Raw genomic sequence first — 12,661 nt, 5'->3', positions numbered from 1 at the left:
ATGTCAATGTACATTTTATAGGGAAGTTGATTCATCTGATTGACCAATGTATCCCTTAAGTTGTTGCTCCCCCAGCTTTCGCTCTTCTGTATCCCTAATTGGTAATTTCGCAGGTGCATGTGTATGACTTTCACTCCTCCGCGTGTGAACCAGAGGGTTCCACAGTGGTTCTATAACAAAGTCCCTCTTGAGTTGTCAGTCACAGTGATACACTTCCTATGTTTGCTCTTGCCCAGTACGCCATGGAGTCCTAGGACCCCCAAATGTATTCGAAAGATGTGTAGACCTTAGTGTATGATCCACAGAAGGCCAGCTCAAAGTGGGAACTGTGCTCTGAGTCTCCAGGATGCTGGATAAATGGACACCAGAGTCCTGGTGTGGAATGGGATTGAGTTATAGAGACAGAGGAGACATCTTTTAGGATTTTGGTAATGCGATCACAGGTTTAGAGGACTTAATCAATTCACATTTTGTGAAGATGAAAACAACAACTAAAGGCAGTTAAAGGAATGTGAGATGAGAAGGAGAGTGAAAGTTCAAAGTTGACACTGAGGTTACGTGCATCGAAAAAAGTGGGAGGAAGGGAAGAAAAGGCCAGGAGGAGGGGGAGGGAGAGGATGAGGAAAGAAAAGTGTCTCTGTTTTGGAGGTGGTCAGATGAAGAAAATGAGGACATCCAGGATTGAGCAGCTGAAAGACAGTCCGAGACAGAAGAATGAAGAAAGTCAGAGAAGAAAAAGAAGATGGGATTTGTCACTACTACACCCAAGCATGAGGAAAGATGACAAACCGGGATGCATGAAGGGGCTCTAGATAATCCTCTGGATGGCACATCACCCAAATTGAGAATGAGCAAAAAGCAGGACTTGCAAATCCTAATATGTGAATACATTTATGTATGAGGATTTATTGATAATGTTGCGACAAAGAGCAATTCCATTTCAGAATCCTTCAAACCTAAGGAGAATGCTGCACATGCAACTGATACTTGTGTGTGAAAAGGATGCAAACAACTCTAGCATGAGCATGACCTATAACACGTTTACATTTTCAGATATGTACATAACAAATTAGCATTACTTACTTCTTCTGCTTTGAGGTGGTAAAATTCTCTAACATTCTCCTCTGTTAGTACGTGCTGTTCCTCTGCAAAAATGATGAAACCTGCTTCTTGTAACTTCATTTACAGTGTTGGAGATTGAAATGCAAAAGAGGAGCAATACGACATTACAGATTATTTAGTTAACCTAAGATTGGACAAGCTTGGCTAATTTTCATGGATTGGCTTTAAGGATACGAAGGAACATCATTTTTCAGCTTCTTATGTAAAGACTCATGTGACTGATAGTATTACTACTAGGGCACCATAGTACCAGGCTTCATTGCACATTTAACTAACCAATCAAAAACACATAAAGGTGTTCTTTTTGAAGAGTTCTAATCAGGACAGTATGTTTTCAAGAACAGTTTAGATTTAGAAATAATATATTTTTAGTCAATGAACGTTTACACAATTTGTACATCTGAGATTGTGTCAACACGCATGTCACCATCATGGGCTTTTTAAGGCGAGGCATACAAAATATAATGTTAATAACATGATAGTGTTCACAATTGTTTTGATTCCTAAAGGTTTTAATGATTCTGTATCTCAAACATTTTTAGTACAAAATGATACACAAATAAACAAAAATAGTACGTTTTATGCAATGATCAAATATAAATAAAGATACAATGAAAATTGAAAAGGAAACCATATGAACATGTTAGCAACACGTTTACAAAATAATAGTTAAAAAATAAGGGAATAGTTTCTTACCTGTAACTCCATTTCTCCAGCATTGGTATCTTTCATGGATTCACATGCTTTGAATATTCCCCGTCGTCAGGCTGGGAATCCCCGGTACATTATATAGACCCTTTCCCGTAGGAAAACTTTTTCGACGCTTATGCGTCCTATCCGCCTCGTTTTGTATCATGCGTGCCCGTGCCGTCAGGACGTCATGATATAAATACAGGCCCCGCCCCCGCGCTCCCTCAGATTTCAGCCCCCAAAGTAGTGGGTGATCCGGTTTGCATGATCAGGGGAGGCAGGTGGGCGCATGTGAATCCATGAAAGATACCAATGCTGGAGAAATGGAGTTACAGGTAAGAAACTATTCCCTTCTCCAGCATTGGATCTTTCATGGATTCACATGCTTTGAATAGATTACATAGCAGTACTACCCCCAAGAGGAGGTGTGCATGCAAACCCATATACTTTCTTCGCCAAAGGCCGTTCCCTATGATCATGTATACATCAGTAATAGTTTACATAGGAAAAAACGGACCACATACAGTCATAAAATTCCACAGGATGCCACCCCGCAGCCGGGGCTTACCTTACTGGAATAGGTGTCGAAGCACTGCCTGTCCCATCCGGGTGTCTTCGGCATGTTGCTGCGACAGGCAGTAATGGCGGGTAAAGGTGTGTGTAGACGCCCAGGTAGCCGCCATGCAGATGTCCCCTAGAGGGACTCCGGCCCACAGTGCCGTCGACGATGCCGCTGCTCTAGTTGAATGAGCTCTTGGCCGTCGTAGAAGAGGCTTCCCTGCCCTGGAATGGCAGTACGAAATGGTAGATGACACCCATCTTGATAGTCCTTGCTTTGAAATGGCTTTTCCTCTAGCACCCAACCCATAGGCCACAAACAGCTGTCTCGTTTCTCTGAACGGTTGCGTACGATGAAGATAAAACTTGAGAGCCCTTTTTACATCCAATGTGTGTAGCATGCGCTCCGCTCCCGAGCATGGCTCCGGAAAAAACGTAGGCAACACGATAGAAGAGTGTTTATGAAACACCGAAGGAGCTTTTGGTACGAACTGTGGGTTAGTGGCTAGGACTACCTTGGTCTTGAAAAATCTTAAGTATGGTGGGTCCACCATTAGAGCTTGAACTTCTGAAATACGTCGGGCTGAAGTGATGGCCACCAGGAAGGCCAATTTCCACGACAGAAACTTTAGAGACGATGATGACATTGGCTCAAAAGGAGGTTTCATAAGAGACGTTAAGACCAGATTGAGGCTCCACTCCGGTTGAAATTTCTTCTCTGGAGGGAAACTCCGAAAGAGGCCTTTAAGGAAGTGCTTAATCAGGCGGTCGCTGAACAATGGCGCCGAGTGCCGTCGACGAGTAAACCTGGAAATGGCTGCTAGGTGTACTTTTATTGACGACACCGACAGGCCCTTTTGAGCTAATAACAGCAAGTATGGAAGGAGCTGTTCCGGCCTAATCGATTGCGGGGCCAAACCTGGTTGATCCTCACACCATTGACAGAACCTTTTCCATTTGTACGCGTATGAGGCGTTTGTGGAAGGTGCTCTTGCCGCTTGCAGGATACATCGACAGTCCTCCGGAATCGTTAGCCGACCAAATTCGGCGAAGTCAGGAGCCAGGCCGTCAATTTGAGGCTGTCCGGGTCGTGATGCCAAACGACACCCTCCTGTCGAGACAGAAGGTCGGGGGTCTTCTGGAATCTCATCGGTTCCGCCGCCGCTAAGTGTAGTAGGTCTGAAAACCACACCTGTCTGGCCCAGTATGGGGCCACCAGAATTACCCGACATGGGTACCTGAGGATCCATTGCAACGTCCTCCGGACAAGGGGAAAAGGAGGAAATGCGTACAGGAATTTGTTCGTCCATGGGAATGAGAACGCATCCCCCAGTGAGTCCTGCTGAGGCCATCTGCTTGCGTACTGATGGCATTTCTTGTTGTTCTTCGTTGCAAATAGGTCTATGGAAGGGTGTCCCCATTCCTTGAATACTTGTTGAAGTTGTTGGTCGTTCAGCACCCATTCGTGAACTTCGTTCATTTCTCTGCTGAGAGCATCGGCTTCCACGTTTTTCACTCCTGGTAGGTGAAACGCTAAGATTTGCATGTTGTGTTGCAGGGCCCAGTGCCAGATTTTCTGTGCCTCCGTCGATAGGGACCTGGAACGTGTCCCTCCTTGTTTCCTCAAGTAGAACATCGTAGTGGTGTTGTCCGTCATGACACGCACCACCGAGTCCCTCAGTTGCGGAAGAAAAGACTTCAGAGCCCATCGCACTGCTCTCAGTTCTAGCAGGTTGATATGCAGAGAGGACTCCTGCAAAGACCACTGGCCTTGTACCTGTAACGTATCCAGATGAGCTCCCCATCCGCTCAGCGATGCATCCGTCACCACCGTCTTTTGGAACTCTGGTTCCAGTAGAGGCATCCCTTTCGTTAGATGAGTAGACACTTTCCACCAGCCGAGTGCTTGAACTAGTTGTTCGTCGACGACCAGTCTGTCGGACCAGCGACCTCTGCTCTGCGCCCAACGGTCCGCTAGAAATTCCTGGCAAGGCCTCATAAACAGACGGCAGTTGTTTATTAACGGAATGCAGGACGACATGGTCCCTAGCAGGGACATGTACTTGCGCACAGAGACCTTGGTACCGCCTCTCCATTCCGACGCCTTGTTTTGAAGTTTCTGAATTCTTTCGCTGGATGGTCTCACCAGGCTTGTGTGTGTATGAAACTCCGCTCCTAGAAAGACCAAGGTCCTCGAAGGCTCTACTGAGGACTTGTTGAAGTTTATTGCGAAGCCCAGTTCCTGTAATATGGACATTGTGGCTCGTAGACTGTCTCGTGTTTGTTCCCTGGATGACCCTCTGACTAGCCAGTCGTCTAGATATGGATAGACATGATGACCATCCTTCCTTAAATGGGCCGCTATAGGGGCCAAGCACTTGGTGAACGTCCTGGGGGAGGACTTGAGTCCGAACGGGAGGACCTTGAACTGAAAATGCTTTTTCCCGACGACGAATCTTAAATATCTCCTGTGTCGTGGGCGTATTGGGATGTGAAAATAAGCATCCTGAAGGTCTAGTGATGATAGATAGTCCATGGGTTGCACCGATCTGATAACCTCTTGGAGTTTTAGCATTTTGAATTTTTGGCTCTTTAGCCACTTGTTGAGTACCCTTAGGTCCAGAATGGGCCTCCATTTGCCGTTTGGCTTTTTGACAACAAAGAACCTGGAATAAACTCCTTGGCCTTCCTGTACCACAGGAACTCTCTCTACCGCCCCTTTTCGCAACATAAGCGCCACCTCTTGTCGTAGGATTTGGAGGTGGGGCTGTGTCGAGAATAAAGGAGGAAGACGCGGAGGCTTGTCTTTGAATTGTAGCGCATGACCCATGCGAATCGTGTCTAGGACCCATCGATCTCTGGTTATGCATTTCCATCGGTCGAAGTGATGAGAGACTCGACCCCCCAGGACGTTCCGAAGACCGTCATTGGTTGCTGGTTTGCTTGTTCTTCGTTGACGACGGACCTGAGCCTCGCCGCCTGGAGGATTGATAGTCCCTGCTTCCACGTGCCGACTGGGACGCTCGTCTGAACCCTTGTGAAGAGTACGAGGGCCTGTTAAATCCACGGTCCCTCGAGGCACCAAAGCGGGAGTTTCCAGAAGCACCTCTGAAGGGGCGAAAAGAGCGAAAATTTCTACCCGTTTGAAGGGCGCCGAGGGATCTAGCAGTATCCGTGTCTTCTTTCATCCCTTTTAGCGCTTCATCAACCTTTTCGCCAAACAGGTGCTCCCCTTCGCATGGCATGTCCAGGACTTTGTACTGTACTTCAGGACGGAAAGTAGTACATTTGAGCCACGCTTGTCGACGAAGCACTACTCCATGGTTGATTTGTTTGAAACCAGACTCTGCTAGGTCAACTGCGATATTAATAGCGTGGTTCGAGGCCTCTTCGCCGTCCCGCACCAGTAACATAGCTGCTTTCCGGTGTTCATCTGGCAGGTGTTCTAGGATAGGGGCTAATTTGTGCCACATTTCCCTATCATATCGTGACACGATCGCTAAGGAATTGGCTGCTCTTACCGTCGTCGCACCGACCGAGAGCACCTTCTTTCCAAATGCGTCCTGCCTCCTAGCCTCGCTTTCCGGTGGCGTTGAACATTTTTGCTGGACCCTGGCCTTCCTAGCCGCTGCCGCCGACACCACCGAGTCAGACAGAGGCTGTGATGTTAGACATTTTGGAGTGGACTCCGGAGCTTTAAACTTTTTCTCGATCCGTCCCTTTATGGCTGGTTCCGAGAACGGATGGCGCATCGTCTTGAGACCTTCTTGCCACACGTGGTCAAGGATTGGAATGGCAAATACCGATTTTCTCCTTTGACCCATATGGTCAAAAAGGAAACAGTCTTTCCTCTGCTCCTCAGGAATCAAGCCGAATTCCGAACACGCTTTCCCCATCATTGCATGGAAGGCTCCCACATCATCAGGGGGAGATGGCTGTGTCTGGCTCCTCGTAGACTCCAATTCTACATCCGAATTCCATGTCGGGTCCCTCGACGGTGACAGGGAGATGTCTGACCCCGAATCATCACGTATAGAGTCGGACTCCGACAACTCACCCTCCTCCTGAGCTCGAGGACGATCTTTCGCCGCCTGGGGAGCCGATGGGTGTTTCGTCGACGGGCGAGCAGTACAAGTTTGCTCGTCGACGGAAGGTACAGACAAAAGTGACGAAGACGTCCCAGGTTGAGGGAACTGCGTATCCATCCGTTGTAGTAGCTTCTGAAGAGTATTAAGCACATCCAGAGACAAAACCGTTTGGGGGGTCAGTAACGTGGATGATATAGGTACCATACCCCCGCTCGCACTCGTCGCCGTCGTCGTCGACGTGGAAGGCCTTAAGCCTAAATCCGATGGCTGCAGAACCCTGTCACCTTCCCCTTCCGCCAAGCAGGCCGTGTCTGGCTGCAGTAAGACCTCAGGGGGGATCGGGTCATAGACCTCAGGCAGCCAAGCCATAGACTGAGCCTCCGTCGACGAAGGAATCCCAACCGCTGCTTGAACGGTAATAGGCATCGTCAATGACACTGAGGTCGACGAGCAAGTCGTCGTCGTCGAGCCCTTAGACTTCGTCGTCGATTTCGATGCCGACTTCCCGGCTGAAGCTTCCCGACTCACGGAAGACCTGGGACGGTCCCCTGAGGAGGATTTTGACAGCGCTAGCCTCTCCGTCTTAGATGATGAGGAGGAGGAGGGCTTTTTATGTGATGAGGAGGATCCAGCCTGTTTCCCCTTATGCTTGTCCTCAGCGCGAATTTCTGCTGGCCGCACCTTCTTCGATGGAGGCTCCGACTTGCTCCTGGAGGCCGTGGAGCCAACTTCCGAAGCCGGGTAGGCACCCGCTCCGTCATTAAGCCAGTCGACCAGCCTTCTTTTTCGGTCCTTAAGGGTTTTTTGGGAGAAACCCTGGCATATCTCACATGTATCCGCCGTGTGGTGCGGGTGGAGACAGTAGATACAGTCCATGTGGCCGTCTCCTTCATAAACCTTTTTGAGGCCACAAGTTGCACATGGGCGAAATAACGCCTTTCCAGACATAATTCTTCAGAATTTGAACTTCGCTTACGCGAAACAGACAAAAAAATAATAAACAACCTAGTTTTCACTAGTAGTAAACACGAGGATCCCACTACTTTGAAAGACGGTTGAAATCTGAGGGAGCGCGGGGGCGGGGCCTGTATTTATATCATGACGTCCTGACGGCACGGGCACGCATGATACAAAACGAGGCGGATAGGACGCATAAGCGTCGAAAAAGTTTTCCTACGGGAAAGGGTCTATATAATGTACCGGGGATTCCCAGCCTGACGACGGGGAATATTCAAAGCATGTGAATCCATGAAAGATCCAATGCTGGAGAAGTGAATGAATAAAAAGACCAAGAGGAAAACAAAAGAGAAAATAAGATCAAGAATTCATCAGTCAAATATTACAATTTTTAGCAATTTATAGTCTTTATGCATAGTGAGTTGTTTGTGGTTCAATACGAACATAAAAGCACCATGCTAAAATGTGTGCAAATTAATTCACCTGTGTAATGTGAAGGCATCATGAAGAAAGACAATGACACCAGATTCAACTTTTTAAGTAAATGGTTTATTTTCTTAAATGTCAGGATGTAAGGTCTAACCTGTCCTATGCTAAGGTGGAATTTCCCTACCTAAAGAAAACTACGGATAGTCTGTGTAAGTAAGTTCAACTTAAAAGTCTGTCTGTGTCCAAAACCTATACATGCCCTCAGAACTAAACATTACATGTGTAGGGATGTCAACATCAAAGAAATAGTGGTCCAAAACAAAGTAAAGTTCTGAGCTTCTTCCATTGAGTGGGTTAAGTTCAGCATCCCTTCCGCAAGTTCCGAACAATTTGAAAAAGACCTTGGGGATCCCTTCCACAAGAGTTCAACACAGTTCACAATTTTCCAGGGTTCCCTTCTACAAGAGTGCAACACAGTTCCTTTAAAGCTTTGAGGTTTCCTTTCCCCCAAAAGCTCAACACAGTTCCAAAAGGCCTTGGGGCTCCCTTTCTGAAAGAGTTCAATACAGTTGTGGGGTCAACACAATTCACCAAGTCTCGGGGTCCCTACACCAAGAAGTCAGCTCATAGTTCATGAGGGTCTCAGGGGTTTTCTTTTGCAAGAAGTCAGCTCTTCCAGGTTTCAAAACAACAATCAGTTCAAGTCTTTTGACTTACAAAAGAACTCCAATTAAACTCCTTAACCATTCAGGCTTGTCAACAGTTCACAAAGATTCCTTTTTCCCTCTTTATGTTTCTTATGCACAAGTAACAGTAGCAAAATGCGGTCCACCCATTATAGGTCACGCAACCGATAACCCTTGGTATTCTCCTGGCTTTGCAACAACATGTATTTCACATCAATCATTCTGTGGTGTTGCTACACCACCTTGCTTTTACTTTGCTCATAAAGGTTCATCACTTGCTTTGATCTTGTGCTATAGTCACATAAGTTCATCTCACTTCACAGTTAGTTCGGTATTTAGCAATGCTTGCAGTATTCCCAAAATGTATGTATAACGCTGTGCATCTTTCTCCGGCATTTAATAATGCGTGCAACACTCTCAGGAATACTTTTAAGCCTTTTCAGCTTTATCCGGTATTCAACAATGTTCATTGCACTCTTAAAAGTACTTATTCCAATTTGCAGCTTGTTAGGTATTCAACAATATTGCATTTAATCTTCCACAGCAAATGCAATGATTCTTAGCTTGTTTGATATGCCAATATGGTTTTCTCCAGCCCCGGAGCTGCGCGGCATGAGTGTTCCCTTCCCTCACACTCACTGGTCTGTTATCGCTCCTCCTGGCCTCTCGATTAGGCTTCTCCACTTCTTTCAGCTCCTCACGTGAGCTTCTGCATGCAGCACTTGCCGTCCATGGTTTCAGCTGCACGTAGCCCTTCTCCACTCTAGTGGAGGCTGCCATTGGCCTGTGGCAAGGGAGATTACTCCATGGCTCTTGGCTCTCTGGGCATCACTACTGTGACAACAGAGATTACTCCCAATGCTTTCTTGACTCGTAGTTCTCTGAAAAGCACCACGGTGATGAGGGAGATTACTCCAGAGGCTTTCTTGGCTCTTAGTTCCCTGAATATTACTACTGTGACACGGCAGATTAATTTCCAAGGCTTTCTTGGCTCTTTGTTCTCTGAGTATCACTACTGATGAAGGAGATTGATCCCAAGGCATTCTTGAATCTTGATTCTCTGGATGTCACTACTGGGATGAGGAAGATTACTCCCAAGGCTTTCTTGACTCTCGATTCTCTGGATGTCACTACTGTGATGAGGTAGATCACTCCCAAGGCTTTCATTTCTCTTGGTTCTCGGGGTGATACTACTGTGATGAGGGAGATTACTCCTGCGGTTTTCTTGTCTCTCGGTTCTACAAGAGCCAACATTGGTGGCTTTGCCACTTCTTGTTTACAGAAGTGGTTAGATTCAACACTGTCTCTCTTTCGAGTTTGGATTTTGAATGTTGTAACACTTCTACTCAATACAAGGGACAGAGTACAAGAAACATGGTATAGAGCAATTAAACGTGATAAATAAAAAGAAATCTCCATGATTTATACGCAATACTCTGACACATAACTGTGCATAACATAGTGAAATGTTGAATTACCTTTTCTTTAATGTTTTCCACTTTTTCATTAGCTACAGCATCAGGTTTGATGAGAACAACTGTATATGGCTCCATAATACGTGGCTCTGCAATAGTGAATGTTAGATGTTCCTTTTGATTAGACATGTTCATTGCAGTTTTCTACAAGAATACACTATTTTGTTGGCAAGTGCATTCTATTCTTGAAATACAAGCTACACAAAGCCATCTACATTAGTTAAACTACTGTCAACAAAGCAAAAACAAAAAATCAAAACGAAGCCTCACAATATATACCACAGCAATCTTGTAATTAATATCACAATGAAATAAGAACCTGCACATGCAACACTAATTAAGATGAGGCACATTAAAAATAAACATTATGAGTGAAGGAACAGAAGATGAGAAGTGGTTTGATTTAATAGCACAAGCACAGTCTTCATATCAACATTCTAATAAATACTTTTTTCTTTGTTAAGTACATTGTAGTACAATGCGGCAAAGGTAAGAATAGTGTGGGGACATCATTATGATATTGCTGATACTACTGCTGAAGAAAGCTGATCAAACTTCTAATGAGCCAAATAACAGGAGATTCGAGGATTGTTGAATCACAAAACATTTTCGGCGATTCCAATCGAAATCATTTGAGCAGTAGAGCCATGAATGTGAGGGCAAGTTGCAGCTTTTAAGAGGGCCTTCATTCCTGGGCTTGTTTTCGGCCCCTGCTTTAGAAACCTTTAAAGTATTTTCCATTTCTTGAGAGTGCCAGGGATACCTAAATGATATGAATGGGAAACAGAAAAATATACTATTTGTATCATGACGAAAAGAAATTGTAGAGTATCCGTACGTTTAAATGAAGTTATTTCTGCAGACTAAGAAGCTATAGGGTCTTTTCGAAGATGAGCGTTTCTCCTGTTTTTCTGCAAATAAAATGTATTGAAAACTGGAGTAACAGACTATATAAACTGAGAGGTGTAAAATTCCGGAGAGGAAAAAAAACTGTTGACTGTTATTTCTCAAAAAGGAAGTAAAGACTGCCACCTGGCATGCATGGAAAAAAGCTATCAACCTACACTGATCCGCATTTCAGGTGATTCGAATATCATAAAATCACAAACATTTTTTACTGAAAGGTTTTAGCAGAAGGACACTATGAAGGAGGTCAGACTGCCCTCTCCGAGCAGGGAGCTAGCATATCGGCATGTTTTAGGCCCATGCCAAAAGTAGAATTGTTTTACCGCAGATGTGGACCCCTTTTCACTCACATAGTTCTAGTTCAAAGTCCTCCCACACTAGAAATACCAATATATATATATATATATATATATATATATACATATATATATATATATATATATATATATATATATATATATATTCAGTGCAGGCAGGCCACACTATGAAGATGTTCTCGAAGACGATGGACTTTTCCTCATTTTCTTCAAATAAAATATATTGAAATTCAATGCAGTTTAGGGCACGGAGAAATGTATTCTACAGATAAAAATAATCAGTACCCCTTTGCTTCTAAAAAAAACCTGGAAAACACTCTTATGAAGCATACATTGAAAGAGGCCAGAAATAATTATGAGAAGCAGTGCAGTGATTTGTGAATGTGGGCCTTCTTTTAGGGTGCGAGCATTAATAACCCCTGGAGAAGGGGAGAATAAGGATTATGTTATGGTGACTAGTTAGCTCAGAAGAAAAAAGTCCAGACGAGTTTATTTTATAAACAAAGTATCAAAAAGGATTTTATTGTGCCTGATACATCATTTGAAAAGACGAATGTCAGCGACGCTTGTTTAGAGGCTCTGGTACCTTACTGCTGCTTTGATCCACCCCAGGAGCTGACCACTTTTGTCATAATTATAGTGGTCCTGTATATTGAATGCACTTTATAAAACTAAATCTGTGAGCTATGATTTTTAACAGGCTCTATCATATATGTATTGTTGTTGGGTATATAAACTTTATAGAATGTGTATGTATGGCGGCTGTTTGTGGACAAACGAGTGAATGATTTATGGTCTATTGTATGAATTGTATGGACTACTATGTTCTTAATTCTCCTGCAATGTAAATAATGTGCTAAGTGCTGATTAACTCACAATTAATTTGCCTTTTCAAATGATGTATCAAGCACAATAAAATCCTTTTTGATACTTTGTTTATAAATTAAACTCCTCTGGACTTTTTTCTTCTGAGCTAATTAGTTATACTAATACCCTAACCCAGAGTGTAGGAAATCCTGCGTCTTTCAGAGATACACATTATGTTATGGTGACGCCATAAAGGCATGCTGCGACGAGTGATTATAAATGAAGGTAAACAATGATATGGGAGGAGTCTGGGAATATATCCGAATACCTGAAGTGCCACTCTCTTTATATATATATACTGAGTATTTGTTATTTTCCTTTTTTATTGTAGAGGACAATATATATAGGGAAATCCCCATATATTGGCTTTGGGCAATAATTGCACTGAGGGCTCTCTAAAGGGACATGGCCAGTAGGAATGCTGAGACAGCTTTTTCACGAGCCTTCAGGGTCACTGGGTTATTGCCACTAGATCGCCATTTTCTGACTTTGCAAGTGTGCACCGGTTAAGACAATGAAACTGCATTCTTGTCTGTAGTTGTGTCAGGGGGCAGCAGCCCTAGGCC

The 12,661-nt window shown here is 44.5% G+C and overlaps 1 protein-coding gene across 1 annotated transcript in view; it reads right to left on the bottom strand.

Annotated features, from left to right (window-relative positions):
- Positions 1-12,661, bottom strand: part of NME8 (NME/NM23 family member 8) — a 2,398,321-nt gene that overhangs the window by 1,413,386 nt on the left and 972,274 nt on the right. Inside the window, exons 9-10 of the mRNA XM_069613833.1 lie at positions 10,009-10,094; positions 1,084-1,176 (exon numbers count right to left, since the gene is read on the bottom strand). Of these exons, the coding sequence (XP_069469934.1) occupies positions 1,084-1,176; positions 10,009-10,094 (179 nt within the window). The remainder of the gene's footprint in view (positions 1-1,083; positions 1,177-10,008; positions 10,095-12,661) is intronic.

This window comes from Ambystoma mexicanum, chromosome 5p (genome assembly GCF_040938575.1).
Source record: "Ambystoma mexicanum isolate Mex_15411 chromosome 5p, UKY_AmexF1_1, whole genome shotgun sequence".
In the NCBI taxonomy this organism is placed as follows: domain Eukaryota; kingdom Metazoa; phylum Chordata; class Amphibia; order Caudata; family Ambystomatidae; genus Ambystoma; species Ambystoma mexicanum.
Note: the sequence above shows the minus strand (reverse complement) of the source record. Positions and strands in the feature narration are given on the sequence as shown.